Raw genomic sequence first — 17455 nt, 5'->3', positions numbered from 1 at the left:
TGTCTTCGGAAAGACCGACCTGACCTTTCCACCAAGGAAGGCATTCTCGCCGCCTGCTTTGGTCTGGCTTGAATCCACAAAATATAACAGAAGTTCCATGACAGTACCGCTGCACGCCATTTTTGATCTTCGAATTCGAATTTGACTGAATGCACTCAAAATTTTTGCACGAAGCCCTTCCATTGGATGAAGTTTGGCAGACTTTTGCAATTTGCCTTCTGATTGGATCTCTTTTTGTGTGTGATTGGTTCTCTTAAAGGGAAGCAATCGCTGTCAAAATCATATTTCTGAATGTGTTGTTGCTTCCCTTCAATCGGGATTGGCTCCTTGACGAATAGAGGATCATAGAGTGATACAGCTGTGAAAAATGTACGTTGAAAATAAAATGCTTTGCAATAATGCCCATCACGATCACGAAAACAAATGACGATCACGATCACGAGACTTGATTTTTTTGTCATCACGGATCACGGGCAAAGTCCCATCACGATCACAGAAATGGAAATTTCGGCAATCACGGTCACAGAAAGGTCAAAAAACGCCAATCATGATCACGATTTTAAACCCTTTGGGGCCCTCGATCATGATAATCGGAGACGAGAGATGATGCATGCGTGTCTTCGTGTTTTCCAAGCCCTGAGACTTTCGCTGTGAACGTGGGATCTTTTACGTGCGCATGTGTGCACACGGGGGTGTTCGGACACCGAAGAGAGTCTGCACAAAGTTGACTTCGAGAAATAAATCTCTCGCCGAACGTGGGGATCGAACCCACGCTGATAGCGACCAACTGGCTACAAAGCCAGCGCGCTACCAACTGAGCTACGTCCCCGCCCATTTTGATTGTTAATGCATTAAACAAAGAAGGGTGCATTTATCCCATGTAAAATGCTGAGCACATCTGTGGTGGTTTAGGTTTAAAGAGGGAAGGTATCTTTAAGACAACAACAGTTATTACACACTTGTCTTCACTTCCCACACGATGCGAAAGAAAAGTTTCATTCCAGACAAGCTCTGTTTTAACCTTGTCGTGACTTGTTTTAACGCTGGCATCTGATGAAAGAGACGTATTACAGCGCTGAAACATCTCATCCTGTGCCGACAGTTGTCAGAGCGTCTGGTCGTCGTCATGAGCATGCCTGCAAGGTGCAGTCCTTCCTTGAAACTGTTTGAATCAGCGTTTCAGAGAAACTCAAGTTTTACGCCCTCACGGCAAATCCATTAGGGGCATGTTCCCGGGTTTTAACCCGACTTTAGATGAGATACACAAGTGTATGCGTGTTTAGGTGGTATTAGCCATCTGCACTTATGGCAGAATGACTGTGGTGACACGGGGGTGGGAGATGGATACCGTGTCTGGGTCTGCACATAAGGTTGACCTGTGTCCGTCCCGGCCCGGATTCGAACCAGCGACCTTTCGATCACAAGTCCAGTGCTCTACCACCTGAGCTACCCGGGCCCCCCAGCGTTTCAGATCTGACCACGCTTTTATATAGGACCAGGCCATCTCTCCATTTGGACACATACCAACCATCAACAGCGTGACTGCGGCCTGAGCAGAGTGAGACATTCTCAATGAATTAGACTCACAGATATTGACACTAGTGGCGTTTCAGAAATAATTTCATGGAGAACACACATCTGCACAGAAAGCAGCCAGGGTGCTGATTTTTAGTATGTGTCCAAGTGAAGAATGTTCTTTTTCCCATGTGGAAGCTTGGTCCGTTGTGAGAAAGTGACGGGAAGGAGTGTGCTGATACGTTTAGGGTCTCCCATGTGATAGTGCTGATACGTTTAGAGTCTCCCATGTGATGGTGCTGATACGTTTAGGGGCTCCCATGTGATGGTGCTGATACGTTTAGGGGCTCCCATGTGATGGTGCTGATACGTTTAGGGGCTCCCATGTGATGGTGCTGATACGTTTAGGGTCTCCCAGGTGATGGTGCTGATACGTTTAGAGTCTCCCATGTGATGGTGCTGATACGTTTAGGGTCTCCCATGTGATGGTGCTGATACGTTTAGAGTCTCCCATGTGATGGTGCTGATACGTTTAGGGTCTCCCATGTGATGGTGCTGATACGTTTAGGGTCTCCCAGGTGATGGTGCTGATACGTTTAGGGTCTCCCAGGTGATGGTGCTGATACGTTTAGGGGCTCCCATGTGATGGTGCTGATACGTTTAGGGTCTCCCAGGTGATGGTGCTGATACGTTTAGGGGCTCCCATGTGATGGTGCTGATACGTTTAGGGTCTCCCATGTGATGGTGCTGATACGTTTAGGGTCTCCCATGTGATGGTGCTGATACGTTTAGGGTCTCCCATGTGATGGTGCTGATACGTTTAGGGTCTCCCATGTGATGGTGCTGATACGTTTAGGGGCTCCCATGTGATGGTGCTGATACGTTTAGGGTCTCCCATGTGATGGTGCTGATACGTTTAGGGTCTCCCATGTGATGGTGCTGATACGTTTAGAGTCTCCCATGTGATGGTGCTGATACGTTTAGAGTCTCCCATGTGATAGTGCTGATACGTTTAGGGTCTCCCATGTGATGGTGCTGATACGTGTAGAGTCTCGCATGTGATATGTGCTGATACGATTAGAGTCTCCCATGTGATGGTGCTGATACGTTTAGGGTCTCCCATGTGATGGTGCTGATACGTGTAGAGTCTCCCATGTGATGGTGCTGATACATTTCGAAAATTACGCAAGAAAACTACATGCACACGAACATAGTCCCAAGATAAAATACCTCAGCTGTCCCGCACTCGGAAGTGTGTAACCTAGGCTGATTGATGGTATAGTCGTATTCTTCTTTCTTCTTCTGCGTTCATGGGCTGAAACCCCCACGTACACTTGTGTTTATTGCACGAGTGGGGTGTTTGACCCCGTTCGCGGGGGAAACATGCCGGGTATGTTCGTGTTTCTATAACCAACCGAACTCTGACATGGATTACAGGATTTATGTCCGTGCGCTTGGCACTTAGTCGTGTGCTTGCGTGTACACACGTATGGGGATAAGGCGCTAGCAGGTCTGCACTTACGTTGACCTGGGAGATCGACAACATCCCAACCCTTAACCCACCAGGCGTTGTCGAGAATCGAACCCACGATGTTCCGCTTGGGAGGCCGACGTCTCATCCATTCGACCACTGCGCCCGTCAAGTACCTGTTCAAGTAGAAGGAAGATGTAATTCTGTGTTAAAACCTGGTACGATATGCGATGGTTCACAAAATAGTTCACACGGACAGTAATAACGTTCAATGGTCGGATTATAAACCGTAGGAAATCATAATTGTGAAGAGAAGGCCGGGGAACTGCTGATCCCTTCTCCGTTTGATGGTCCCTTCTTCTCCGTCTGATGGTCCCTTCTCCGTCTGATGGTCCCTTCTTCTACGTCTGATGGTCCCTTCTTCTCCGTCTGATGGTCCCTTCTTCTCCGTCTGATGGTCCCTTCTTCTCCGTCTGATGGTCCCTTCTCCGTCTGATGGTCCCTTCTCCGTCTGATGGTCCCTTCTCCGTCTGATGGTCCCTTCTTCTCCGTCTGATGGTCCCTTCTCCGTCTGATGGCCCCTTCTTCTCCGTCTGATGGTCCCTTCTTCTCCGTCTGATGGTCTCTTCTACGTCTGATGGTCCCTTCTACGTCTGATGGTCCCTTCTTCTCCGTCTGATGGTCCCTTCTCCGTCTGATGGTCCCTTCTCCGTCTGGTGGTCCCTTCTCCGTCTGATGGTCCCTTCTCCGTCTGATGGTCCCTTCTCCGTCTGATGGTCCCTTCTCCGTCTGATGGTCCCTTCTTCTCCGTCTGATGGTCCCTTCTTCTCCGTCTGATGGTCCCTTCTTCTCCGTCTGATGGTCTCTTCTACGTCTGATGGTCTCTTCTACGTCTGATGGTCTCTTCTCCGTCTGATGGTCCCTTCTCCGTCTGATGGTCCCTTCTCCGTCTGATGGTCCCTTCTCCGTCTGATGGTCCCTTCTCCGTTTGATGGTCCCTTCTTCTCCGTCTGATGGTCCCTTCTTCTCCGTCTGATGGTCTCTTCTACGTCTGATGGTCCCTTCTCCGTCTGATGGTCCCTTCTTCTCCGTCTGATGGTCCCTTCTTCTCCGTCTGATGGTCCCTTCTTCTCCGTCTGATGGTCTCTTCTACGTCTGATGGTCCCTTCTCCGTCTGATGGTCCCTTCTTCTCCGTCTGATGGTCTCTTCTTCTCCGTCTGATGGTCCCTTCTTCTCCGTCTGATGGTCTCTTCTCCGTCTGATGGTCTCTTCTCCGTCTGATGGTCTCTTCTACGTCTGATGGTCCCTTCTCCGTCTGATGGTCCCTTCTTCTCCGTCTGATGGTCTCTTCTCCGTCTGATGGTCTCTTCTACGTCTGATGGTCCCTTCTTCTCCGTCTGATGGTCTCTTCTACGTCTGATGGTCCCTTCTACGTCTGATGGTCTCTTCTCCGTCTGATGGTCCCTTCTCCGTCTGATGGTCCCTTCTTCTCCGTCTGATGGTCCCTTCTTCTCCGTCTGATGGTCCCTTCTCCGTCTGATGGTCTCTTCTCCGTCTGATGGTCCCTTCTCCGTCTGATGGTCCCTTCTTCTACGTCTGATGGTCCCTTCTCCGTCTGATGGTCCCTTCTTCTCCGTCTGATGGTCTCTTCTACGTCTGATGGTCCCTTCTACGTCTGATGGTCTCTTCTACGTCTGATGGTCCCTTCTTCTCCGTCTGATGGTCCCTTCTTCTCCGTCTGATGGTCTCTTCTCCGTCTGATGGTCTCTTCTCCGTCTGATGGTCTCTTCTCCGTCTGATGGTCCCTTCTTCTCCGTCTGATGGTCCCTCCTCCGTCTGATGGTCCCTTCTTCTCCGTCTGATGGTCCCTTCTTCTCCGTCTGATTGTCCCTTCTCCGGCTGATGGTCCCTTCTCCGGCTGATGGTCCCTTCTCCGTGTGATGGTCCCTTCTTCTCCGTCTGATGGTCCCTTCTTCTCCGTCTGATGGTCCCTTCTTCTACGTCTGATGGTCCCTTCTTCTCCGTCTGATGGTCCCTTCTTCTCCGTCTGATGGTCCCTTCTCCGTCTGATGGTCCCTTCTCCGTCTGCCCTTCTCCGTCTGATGGTCCCTTCTCCGTCTGATGGTCCCTTCTCCATCTGATGGTCCCTTCTCCGTCTGATGGTCCCTTCTCCGTCTGATGGTCCCTTCTCCGGCTGATGGTCCCTTCTCCGTCTGATGGTCCCTTCTCCGTCTGATGGTCCCTTCTCCGTCTGATGGTCCCTTCTCCGTCTGCCCTTCTCCGTCTGATGGTCCCTTCTCCGTCTGATGGTCCCTTCTTCTCCGTCTGATGGTCCCTTCTCCGTCTGATGGTCCCTTCTTCTCCGTCTGATGGTCCCTTCTCCGTCTGCCCTTCTCCGTCTGATGGTCCCTTCTCCGTCTGATGGTCCCTTCTCCGTCTGATGGTCCCTTCTCCGTCTGATGGTTTAATCCGTGACCACTCTTTCCTTTTTTCGTCACCAAACGTTCTTACCATTCCAGAACCCCCGAAAGACTCAATCTCTAAGTAGGCAAGGGATTAAGCTCCCTTGTGGATCAGACTGAATGAAATCGCCCTTCAGACGTGATTACATATCGTACGTTGTTAATGGAAAAAGGCTTACAGATGTCGTTTCGTGTTCGCGACTGAACCGGGTGGTTTATTTTGCGTTTAGGGGTCAGTTTCTGGTAGACGTGTACGCGCGTGTGTGTATGTGTGTGAGTGCGTGTGTGTGTGTGTGTGTGTGTGTGTGTGTGTGTGTAAGTGTGTGTATGTATGTGTGTGTGTGTGTGTGTGTGTGTGTGTGTGTGTGTGTGTGTGTGTGTGTGTGTGTGTGTGTGTGTGTGTGTGTGTGTGTGTGTGTGTGTGTGTGTGTACCCATGTTTCCACAGGTTTGGTTGCCTAAATCACCATAAGGCAACCATCCACACGTGGATGGCAACCTAAACTCTGGATGGCAACCTAATTGTGTGGATGGTCGCTTCATTTAACACCGTTAAATTGACTTTTTTGACGGAAAGAATGTCATAACAATGTTAAACTCTGGATGGCAACCTAATTGTGTGGATGGTCGCTTCATTTAACACCGTTAAATTGACTTTTTTCACGGAAAGAATGTCATAACAATGTTCAAAATGACATTCTTTCCGTCCTCTATAGGCGACGAAATAGGTCAAATTTTGTGCATTTTTTAGTGCAAAATTCTTCGATGCCGGAGCGAGTACTGCACCCAGTGCTGTTGTAGTGCAAGTGCACTAGAAAGGCACTACACCCAGTGCCGCCTCTTAGGTAACCATCCACACTTTAGGTGTATGTGTGTGTGTGTGTGTGTGTGCAGGTGTCTTTGTGCTTTAACACGTGTACGCTCTTGTTCATTAACGTTTTAACAGGCGAGGTTTCACATTTGTTGTATGTGTGTCCATACTACCTTTCTTTATAGGCGAAAGTAAACTCTTGCTAAGAACCGTATCTAGAAATAATAGTTTGCGTCAATAAAAAAGAAATCTTTGAAATACAACCCGCTTTGACAACTCAAGTGCCGTACAAAAGATCCAAATACCACGATATATCGTTAAAAAAAGGCTAAGGAAAGATTAACAGTAATTGTTTCTCTGATGTTTAAAAAAAATTAAAATGAGTTAATGGATGAAAATGTCATTCCTACCACAAGCTAAGGCCAATCTGTTTAACCTGGGAGAAGCGTAACAATCAAAGTGAGGCTGTCCGAGAAAGGTAGCCCCTTCCAATGGCATGCTGAAATCACAAGCCGTAAAGAATGTCAAGCCTTGGGCAGGGTTGTACGTATTACTTAGTCTTCCATGTATACTTGATGACGACGAAGTGTCATCATCTCATGATGAGCATATTACCATGTCATGTTGCGAACACCTTACGTAGCAGGATGATAAGACCAAGGACTGGATCGCGAGTCTTCAGTTTTCAATTCATAGCGCACCTGTCCATGAAATATTATTCGAAAATGCGAATCTGTTGGAGGAAACCATTGGAATTTTGTGCTGTGTCCCCCTTGCTGGAAACCTCTTGCATTCCGGGAACGTCCCACTAGTCCGAGGGTTCACTAGTCCGAGGGTTTACTATAGACGCTTGATTTTCCAGTTATTGTACCGTCCCTTAAAAGGCGGTAAATAGGTTTCACTGTGCAGGGCCGGACCCAGGGGGGGGAGGGGGGTTCCAGGGGTTCCGGAACCCCACCCCTGGAAAAAGCATGTACCTTGCTTTTAGTGTGTTTTTTTGTGTGTTTTTTTAAAAATAAATTTTGTGTGTGTCTCTAACAAATTTTATTCAATGTGAAATCCGATGAGAAAAAGGTACCCCCCCCCCCTCAAAACAAGGCCCAGAATGCACCAGATTGCACAGATTTTAACCGTTTTTCAACAATTTTCCGGGGCAGCATGCCCCCGGACCCCCCTAGTTCGCGCGCCTGCTTAGCAGGCGCGCGCTTGTGGCTTCGCCACTTCGCTGATTTGCCCCCCCAAAAAAGGAGGACCCCCCCCCCCCCCTTACAACTCATTTGGTCCGGTCCTGCTGTGTGTGTGTGTGTGTGTGTGTGTGTGTGTGTGTGTGTGTGTGTGTGTGTGTGTGTGTGTGTGTTTGTGTGTGTGTGTTTGTGTCTGTCCGCAAATAGATATCCGATGTTTGAGAACCGATTTCAATGAAATTATGTGTGAGGCTGTAGTACAACCCAGGCTCGATCCTCTCCATAATTCAGGTCGGTGGGATAACTAATTGACCCTCACGGGCAAAGGGAAACCCGAGGTGCTATATAATATGACTAAAAACTGTAGGCAGTTCGATCACGTAATTGTCCAGTCGGGGCAGTATCCTGATAAATTTACTATCCTTTCTTCAGTCAAAATATAAATAACCAAGTTTCTTGGGGGAAATAGTCTGAGATTTCTTCAGTCAAAACATAAAACACCACATTATCTTTTTGAATGAAAACAACTCAGTGTTTTTATGAGAATATTCTTCGATTTGATTCCCACAGCAGTGAAAAACACACGCACGCACGCACACGCACATCCACGCACACATACACACATAAAATAAAAACAAATCGAATATCCTTTGTTCAAGCGTCTATAGTGAACCCTCGGACTAGTGAACCCTTGGACTAGTGGACCTCAAGCTTCTGAGTGCATTGGGCCTGCGAGCCAGGTTTCTGGAGATTCAAATCAGCACAACGTACGGATTGCACGGAACTGCGCACATGGAGTCAGAATTGCAAGCAGAATAACGTGTTCAGTTTTTGTAATTTGTCTTACTTTTGGTAGATGCATGGATTTGAGTTCAAAAAGCTTAACATTTAAAAATCAATAATGCATCACCTGCCCACGCTTTTAGCTCGTATCGTGAAAGTGTTTTGTGTGGCTTGTGTCACCTTTTCCCAAACTCCTACACATGTTATCTATCCATCTGTTTATCTGTCTGTCTGTCTGTCTGTCTGTCTACCTGACGGGTCACGCTCGTCTCCGAGAAGCATGCGAACGTACTACCAAAGTAACGGTTTTTTTTTTAATTGTAAGCACGTTTTTGGAGTAAACATAACTTATCCATATATTTTTTTGTATTCCGAATTTGATGAAGAATACAATGCAGCCACTTTGAAACCTTTTTGCAAAAAATCGATTATAATTACTACTTTAATAAGCACACTAGTTAAGTGTTTTCAAGCTTACGAGCCCAGATGAAATCCCACAGTCCATACTGCGTCGAAGATTGCTTGAAAAAACTGTCAATCAACTTTGTTGAAAACTAAGTGGGTCACAGTGCCGCCTCATCTTTCACTAAACGCCGGATAGGACGTCATGTCAGACATTTATCGACAAAAATGAGGAATACGTCTCGGGATATCATTTGAAAGAAACGATGTGTAAAGTTTCATGACGATCTGCCAGGTAGTCTTCTGGGAATCGCTCTACTCAAAACTTGAATAAATGTAAAAAATAACCCTGTCTTGACTTCCCTTTCAAGTCCTTTGTTGTTAACACTGAATGCGTGGATTGTGATCCAAAACTTCGCAGAATGAATCACTCTAAGGTCAACCTTCTCCTTTTTCTGTCGTTGGCGCACTGTCATCTTGGCTTCCGATCATATATCGCTGGCATTTCAGTAAACAGGAAAGAGCGTGGTAAAACACACTTTTGCTTGTTCTTAGGTGTGAAATAGAAAAAGAGAGAGAGAGAGAGAGAGAGAGAGAGAGAGAGAGAGAGAGAGAGAGAGAGAGAGAGAGAGAGAGAGAGAGAGAGAACAAGAACAAGAACAAGAACAATTCTTTATTTAACGAGGGTAATAGAGTAAGCAATGATCTGCTTTTTTTACATCTGGCCCTCGCCCTAAAGAGGGACTAGTCTAAGATTGCTAAAGAATAAGCAAGTAAAGAAAACTACTGCTACATGATTATAATAAAATGAAAGTAAGAACATATCATCAATTTACATACAATACATTGCTTAAATGAAAAATGTAAGTTCATTTGACATGAGTTAAGAATTATAGAGTAGATTGCACTGACGCAACAAAGCTGTAAATGCCGAGAGAGAGAGAGAGAGAGAGAGAGAGAGAGAGAGAGAGAGAGAGAGAGAGAGAGAGAGAGAGAGAGAGGGGGGGGAGATCTTGTGTGTGTGTGTGTGTGTGTGTGTGTGTGTGTATCCCCCCTCCCACACACACACACACACCACCTCTACCACCAACTACAAGACTTACAACAACAGCAACATAAGTGATGTGTCCAGTGAAGCCACTAGCTTCGTAAGAAGTTTATTGTGCAGAGAGAAAGGGAATAACATGAGAACCTTGCGGGGAAATATGAGAAAGGTCAGTGCAAGGTAGGAGACTTAATGTTGAAGGTAAAATATTTCACACCTGCTTACTCAGGTCACGTGATTAGATCGTGATCTTAGCGTGCGCAATGTTTTCTTTGTTCCGTCTCTGATCCTGTCAATCTCTCTTCTAGCTGCCTCTGTTTGTCTCCCGATCATGTTTATCTCTCTTTGTCTATCTGCCTCTGTCTTTCTCTTTCTCATCCCCCCCCCCTCACCCCTTTCGTCCGGCAGTCTGTGCATCTCTTTCTATGCCTCTCTCTTTCTCTCCCTTTCGTCTGTCTCTCTCTCTGCATCTCTTTCTATGCCTCTCTCTTTCTCTCCCTTTCGTCTGTCTCTCTCTGTGCATCTCTTTCTATGCCTCTCTCTTTCTCTCCCTTTCGTCTGTCTCTCTCAGTATATCTCTGTGTATGCCTCACTCTTTCTCTCCCTTTCGTCTGTCTCTCTCTGTATATCTCTGTCTATGCCTCACTCTTTCTCACCTTTTCGTCTGTCTCTCTCAGTATATCTCTGTCTATGCGTCACTCTTTCTCCCCCTTTCGTCTGTCTCTCTCAGTATATCTCTGTCTATGCCTCACTCTTTCTCTCCCTTTCGTCTGTCTCTCTCAGTATATATCTCTGTTTATGCGTCACTCTTTCTCCCCTTTTCGTCTGTCTCTCTCTATGTATATCTCTGTGTATGCCTCACTCTTTCTCGCCCTTTCGTCTGTCGCTCTCTGTGCATCTTTTTCTATGCCTCACTTTTTCTCTCCCTTTCGTCTGTCTCTCTCTGTGCATCTCTTTCTATGCATCTCTCTTTCTCTCCCTTTCGTCTGTCTCTCTCAGTATATCTCTGTATATGCGTCACTCTTTCTCACCTTTTCGTCTGTCTCTCTCAGTATATCTCTGTCTATGCCTCACTCTTTCTCTCCCTTTCGTCCGTCTCTCTCTGTATATCTCTGTCTATGCCTCTCTCTTTCTCTCCCTTTTCGTCTGTCTCTCTCAGTATATCTCTGTCTATGCCTCACTCTTTCTCTCCCTTTCGTCTGTCTCTCTCAGTATATCTCTGTCTATGCGTCACTCTTTCTCCCCCTTTCGTCTGCCTCTCTCTGTATATGTCTGTTTATGCGTCACTCTTTCTCCCCCTTTCGTCTGTCTATCTCAGTATATCTCTGTTTATATACAAACACACGGCATGTATTACTGACCCCCCCTTCCCACACCCCGTTGAAATGAACCTTGTGTGTTTAATCAATAAAATGTCTTACGTCTTACGTCTTACGTCTCTGTGTCTCTCTGTCTCTGTCTCTTTATCTCTCTATGTCTCTCTGTCTCTGTCTCTATCTCTCTCTCTCTCTCTCTCTCTCACTCTGTTTCTATCTCTGTCTCTCTCTGTCTCTCTCTCTCTCTCTCTCTTTCTCCCCCTTTCGTCTGTCTCTCTCTGTATATCTCTGTCTATGCCTCACTCTTTCTCCCCTTTTCGTCTGTCTCTCTCTGTATATCTCTGTCTATGCCTCACTCTTTCTCCCCCTTTCGTCTGTCTCTCTGTGCATCTCTTTCTATGCCTCACTCTTTCTCTCCCTTTCGTCTGTCTCTCTCTGTGCATCTCTTTCTATGCCTCACTCTTTCTCTCCCTTTCGTCTGTCTCTCTCTGTGCATATCTGTCTATGCCTCACTCTTTCTCCCCTTTTCGTCTGTCTCTCTCTGTATATCTCTGTCTATGCCTCACTCTTTCTCTCCCTTTCGTCTGTCTCTCTCAGTATATCTCTGTTTATGCGTCACTCTTTCTCTCCCTTTCGTCTGTCTCTCTCAGTATATCTCTGTGTATGCCTCACTCTTTCTCCGCCTTTCGTCTGTCTCTCTCTGTGCATCTCTGTCTATGCCTCACTCTTTCTCCTCTTTTCGTCTGTCTCTCTCAGTATATCTCTGTCTATGCCTCTCTCTTTCTTTCCCTTTCGTCTGTCTCTCTCAGTATATCTCTGTGTATGCCTCACTCTTTCTCTCCCTTTCGTCTGTCTCTCTCTGTGCATCTCTGTGTATGCCTCTCTCTTTCTCTCCCTTTCGTCTGTCTCTCTCTGTATATCTCTGTGTATGCCTTACTCTTTCTCTCCCTTTCGTCTGTCTCTCTCTGTGCATCTCTTTCTATGCCTCTCTCTTTCTCTCCCTTTCGTCTGTCTCTCTCTGTGCATCTCTTTCTATGCCTCTCTCTTTCTCTCCCTTTCGTCTGTCTCTCTCAGTATATCTCTGTCTATGCCTCACTCTTTCTCCCCCTTTCGTCTGTCTCTCTCAGTATATCTCTGTCTATGCCTCACTCTTTCTCCCCTTTTCGTCTGTCTCTCTCTGTATATCTCTGTCTATGCCTCACTCTTTCTCCCCTTTTTGTCTGTCTCTCTCAGTATATGTCTGTTTATGCGTCACTCTTTCTCCTCTTTTCGTCTGTCTCTCTCTGTATATCTCTGTCTATGCCTCACTCTTTCTCCCCTTTTCGTCTGTCTCTCTCTGTATATCTCTGTTTATGCCTCACTCTTTTTCCTCTTTTCGTCTGTCTCTCTCTGTATATCTCTGTCTATGTCTCACTCTTTCTCCCCTTTCGTCTGTCTCTCTCTGTATATGTCTGTCTATGCCTCACTCTTTCTCCTCTTTTCGTCTGTCTCTCTCTGTATATCTCTGTCTATGCCTCACTCTTTCTCCCCCTTTCGTCTGTCTCTCTCAGTATATCTCTGTCTATGCCTCACTCTTTCTCCTCTTTTCGTCTGTCTCTCTCAGTATATCTCTGTCTATGCCTCACTCTTTCTCCCCTTTTCGTCTGTCTCTCTCAGTATATCTCTGTCTATGCCTCACTCTTTCTCCTCTTTTCGTCTGTCTCTCTCTGTATGTCTCTGTCTATGCCTCACTCTTTCTCCCCCTTTCGTCTGTCTCTCTCTGTGCATCTCTGTCTATGCCTCTCTCTTTCTCCCCCTTTCGTCTCTCTCTCTGTATATCTCTGTCTATGCCTCACTCTTTCTCCCCCTTTCGTCTGTCTCTCTCTGTGCATCTCTGTCTATGCCTCACTCTTTCTCCTCTTTTCGTCTGTCTCTCTCAGTATATCTCTGTCTATGCCTTACTCTTTCTCTCCCTTTTCGTCTGTCTCTCTCTGTATATCTCTGTTTATGCCTCACTCTTTCTCCCCCTTTCGTCTGTCTCTCTCTGTATATCTCTGTTTATGCGTCACTCTTTCTCCCCTTTTCGTCTGTCTCTCTCAGTATATCTCTGTCTATGCCTCACTCTTTCTCCCCCTTTCGTCTGTCTCTCTCAGTATATCTCTGTCTATGCCTCACTCTTTCTCCCCCTTTCGTCTGTGTCTCTCTGTATATCTCTGTCTATGCCTCACTCTTTCTCCCCCTTTCGTCTGTCTCTCTCTGTGCATCTCTGTCTATGCCTCTCTCTTTCTCCCCCTTTCGTCTCTCTCTCAGTATATCTCTGTCTATGCCTCACTCTTTCTCCCCTTTTCGTCTGTCTCTCTCAGTATATCTCTGTCTATGCCTCACTCTTTCTCCTCTTTTCGTCTGTCTCTCTCTGTATGTCTCTTTCTATGCCTCTCTCTTTTGTCTCCCTTTCGTCTGTCTCTCTCAGTATATCTCTGTCTATGCCTCACTCTTTCTCCCCCTTTCGTCTGTCTCTCTCTGTATATCTCTGTCTATGCCTCACTCTTTCTCCCCCTTTCGTCTGTCTCTCTCAGTATATCTCTGTCTATGCCTCACTCTTTCTCCCCTTTTCGTCTGTCTCTCTCAGTATATCTCTGTCTATGCCTCACTCTTTCTCCCCCTTTCGTCTGTCTCTCTCAGTATATCTCTGTCTATGCCTCACTCTTTCTCCCCTTTTCGTCTGTCTCTCTCTGTGCATCTCTGTATATGCCTCACTCTTTCTCACCCTTTTCGTCTGTCTCTCTCAGTATATCTCTGTCTATGCGTCACTCTTTCTCCCCCTTTCGTCTGTCTCTCTCTCTGCATCTCTGTCTATGCCTCACTCTTTCTCCCCTTTTCGTCTGTCTCTCTCTGTATATCTCTGTTTATGCCTCACTCTTTCTCCCCTTTTCGTCTGCCTGTATCTGTCTCCCTGAGTCTGCCTTTCTCCCCCATCTCTCTCGTCTGACTCTCGACACAACATGGGTCAGGCACCAGACGGATGTAACCAGAAATCAAGTGTTTTATTGGCGTTTTCTTTGCCTTTGATTCTGGTATTAATAGTTTTTGCGTGTTTGTGTTTTTTTGTTTGATTGGTTTTTGTGTGTGAGTTTTTTGGGATTTTTTTCGGGGTGGGACATTTGTTTGGCCAATTTCCCTATTCGTCAAATGAATCTCGCCGAAAGCGCGTCGTTTTGGTATATTGTTTTGGCCGAGACACATAAAAAAAACACGGCAAGATGGCCCAATGTCCGACAGGGCGGAAAATACAATCCGAGATAACTGATTGTCTGTCGGGGTGTTGTGTCACACCAATACAGTGGCGGGGACAAGATAATGCACGTGGTATGCGCTGCATGCACTGTCAGCGAGTCTGCCGCCATCATGATTGCGTGTCTCTTACTGTCTGGCGATCATCCAGGACAGGTTTCTGGGCTGAGGAGCACGAACCTAAAGTGGGTGCCACCCAAAAAGGATGATGATGATGGAACTTTATTTTCGAATGATATAGGTTTAAGGCCGCGACTTTTCTCACCGGGCAGAGAAAAAACCGGCGGGTTCTGATTCGTTGATTTCGTGACAGATATCAATTTAAGCCAATCAAACTCCGGCTGACTCCCACCTGGTTGGTAACTTTCTCGTGGTTTCTCTTGTCTGTTTGTCTCACTCGGTCCTTGTCTCGCTCGGTCCTTGTCTCGCTCGGTCCTTGTCTCGCTCGGTCCTTGTATCACTCGGTCCTTGTCTCACTCGGTCCTTGTATCGTAGAGAATTGCCTTTTGGGGGGCGTTTACATTTAGTCAAGTTTTGACAAAATGGTTACATACAGACCCTTATTTGAGTGTGTGTGTGTGTGTGTGTGTGTGTGTGTATGTGTGTGCGTGCATGCTTGCGCGTGCATGCGTGCGTGTATGTGTGTACGTGTGTGTGTGTGTGTGTGTGTGTGTGTGTGTATGTGTGTGTGTGTGTGTGTGTGTGTGTGTTTGTGTGTGTGTGTGTGTGTGTGTGTGTGTGTCTGTGTGTGTATGTGTGTGTGTGTGTGTGTGTCTGTGTGTGTGTCTGTGTGTGTGTGTGTGTGTGTGTCTCTGTGTGTGTGTGTGTGTGTGTCTGTGTGTGTGTCTGTGTGTGTGTGTGTGTGTGTCTGTGTGTGTGTGTGTGTATGTGTGTGTGTGTGTGTGTATGTGTGTGTGTTTGTGTGTGTGTGTCTGTGTGTGTGTCAAGTGTAGTGTGTGTGTGTGTCTGTCACGATCGGGTGACAGAGACCAAGAAAGTGTCACTCAGTGGAGTGCCTGTTCTTGGTCGTGTATGATAGAAAGCGCCTGTGCGTGATATTGGGTTACAGCAGAGTTTGCTGACGGTGCTCTACGAGCACGGATGTTTTGTATCGCACGAGTTTTACAGTGGAGGTTTCTGCTGTCATAGCTAGGGCTGACGGTTTTTCGCTGACAGCGCACACGGGATTTTCACGGATTGAGTTTCTCGTGTCTTTTTCTGCTTGGGAGGCAGAATTGTGTATAGCTGGACTGGGTTTTGGGACAAGGTCAGTCACGTGTATTTGGCTAGGTGGTCTGTCAGAGACTCAAGGACGGCACACTTGACACCCAGCGGCAGAAGGGGAAGGATCGTATACACAGTTTCTAGAGTATGATGGTTTTTCACCGAGTATTATATTCGGCACTCTAGGGGAACTTCCACTAGTTTTTCCTTTCTCCCTGCCACGTATTTTGCTGAGGACAAGTCGTCAATTTTCCTTCGTCGGCGATGGCTTTCGCATAAGGATTCGACAAGGGGTTCTGGACGGTTTTGGTCACTGTTGACGAACAGAGGCTGGTCCAGGGAGGAAGCGGACTTTGCTTCCATTGAGAGTACAATCATAGGCTTTTGAGGTAATAAATCATTATTTAACGCTGTTGATGAGTCTGTGTTGTGGAATGAAATACTCTCTGTTGTTCTTTCCAGGTTAGCGCATAATTTACTCTCTGTGACGCTAAAATACTAATCTGTATATGGTTTTTGCAGATAGGGAGAGAAGGACGGAAAATGACTGTTTTGTTGTTGTAAAAGGTCCATTTTGTGCAGGCCCACGTGCTCGATGAGATATTTAAAGATAACATGTTTTAAGGTGGTGGGTGAGGGGTAGCTGACATGTTTAGTGCACCGATGCTTTCTGTTTGCAGCCTTCGCTTCGTTCGTTCGATCCGATTCGTTTCGCTTCGTTTCGTTCGCCTCGCTTCGTTACATTCCTGTAACATCTGCACGGCTGACTCTGGCGGGAACTGTTGAGGCTACGCTAACCAGGAGACCGGCTAACCAGGAGACCGGCTAACCAGCGGACCGGCTAACCGGCAGCGGACCGGCTAACCAGCGAACCGACTAACCAGCATACCGGCTAAGCAGCAGCAGCAGAGATAAAGCTAAGTGCACCATGTCGTACGCACCCCGTTGACCACCGTTGTCTTTTCGTATCTATGATTTCATTGGAGTAGTGACAACGTGGGGTGTGTGACACCTGCACGAACTAGGGCTTTTCGGACAGAACATTCTCATTTAACTATATTTACACGGGTTCAGCGTGTTCCTATAATTTTCTACATACTACTGGCATTTTGTCAGTGAACACTGGTTTTTTACGTGTTGAGAACGTAAAAGGAACATATTTTGAGTGAAGGCTCGAGGGAGGTGGAGAGTTTATACATAAACAGGCGTCTGAAACTTATACTTTTGTTGACTCTATTTAATTGTATGCCTGCGAGAGTGGATCGTGGTGTGGTTAGTTAATTAGTAGTAATTAACCGGTTCATAATCACCTCGAGTGATATACTGAAACGTGACACATGGGGGCCAAGCCGGGATTTACTCAGTTAATTTCCAACTGATAAAGACCCACCAATTAAGGATAACTAAGAGCAGATAATCTCGTCAGTGCTCGACTTATTTTCTGCTTGGTGCTACCCTTTTTTGTATAGTTTTGATCATATACCACACCTTAAGCGATTCACATCTTGCAGGAAATGTAAATTGTAATTTGTGAGTTATTGTATGCGCTAACTGTGATTACTTCCCTTTCCTTTGTTTGTGAATCTTTGTTGTTGTACGTTCAGAGTTTTCCGTTGCAGAGAGCTGAGCGGGGTTAACGGATTTGTTGTTCGTTTTACTCAGTTTTCTCTACATTGTTGTTTCGCATTCTGTAACAGGTTACATTTCTACCGTCTTGTTTTACTTGGATTTTTCTCCATATTTTGACTTTGTTGGAATTTTGGGGGGGAAGGGTCCGAGGACTTCTGTCCTAACCAAGGCTGTGGGAGACACTCTGTTTCACCGCAAAAAGCAGCCGATAAAGTAGGCCACGGCTGTGGGAAACACTTTGTTTCACCGCAAAAAGCAGCCATAAAGTAGGCTACGCGATTTGTTCTACACCGTTTGGATTTTTCTTCTGCATTTTCTGGTTGCTGGATTTTTGTATCCACCG

At 46.5% G+C, this 17455-nt stretch overlaps 1 protein-coding gene across 1 annotated transcript; it reads right to left on the bottom strand.

The window, feature by feature from the left end:
- Positions 1-3283: 3283 nt before the first annotated feature.
- LOC138977091 (nuclear speckle splicing regulatory protein 1-like) lies at positions 3284-5501 on the bottom strand. The gene is made up of 3 exons (XM_070350001.1): positions 4680-5501; positions 4140-4624; positions 3284-4100 (listed from the first exon to the last, which is right to left on the bottom strand). Exons 1-3 carry the CDS (start codon positions 5499-5501, stop codon positions 3284-3286), a joined length of 2124 nt encoding a protein of 707 aa, XP_070206102.1.
- Positions 5502-17455: the final 11954 nt, after the last annotated feature.

This window comes from Littorina saxatilis, linkage group LG9 (genome assembly GCF_037325665.1).
Source record: "Littorina saxatilis isolate snail1 linkage group LG9, US_GU_Lsax_2.0, whole genome shotgun sequence".
In the NCBI taxonomy this organism is placed as follows: domain Eukaryota; kingdom Metazoa; phylum Mollusca; class Gastropoda; order Littorinimorpha; family Littorinidae; genus Littorina; species Littorina saxatilis.
Note: the sequence above shows the minus strand (reverse complement) of the source record. Positions and strands in the feature narration are given on the sequence as shown.

Excerpts from the sequence above, each read along its gene's own strand:
- LOC138977091 (XM_070350001.1), bottom strand. The coding sequence starts at position 5,501 with ATGGTAAGAACGTTTGGTGACGAAAAAAGGAAAGAGTGGTCACGGATT. Across the intron at positions 4,625-4,679 it reads AGAAGAAGGGACCATCAGAC|ACGGAGAAGAAGGGACCATC; the intron begins GTAGAAGAGACC and ends AGAGACCATCAG. Across the intron at positions 4,101-4,139 it reads CGGAGAAGGGACCATCAGAC|ACGGAGAAGAAGGGACCATC; the intron begins GTAGAAGAGACC and ends AGGGACCATCAG.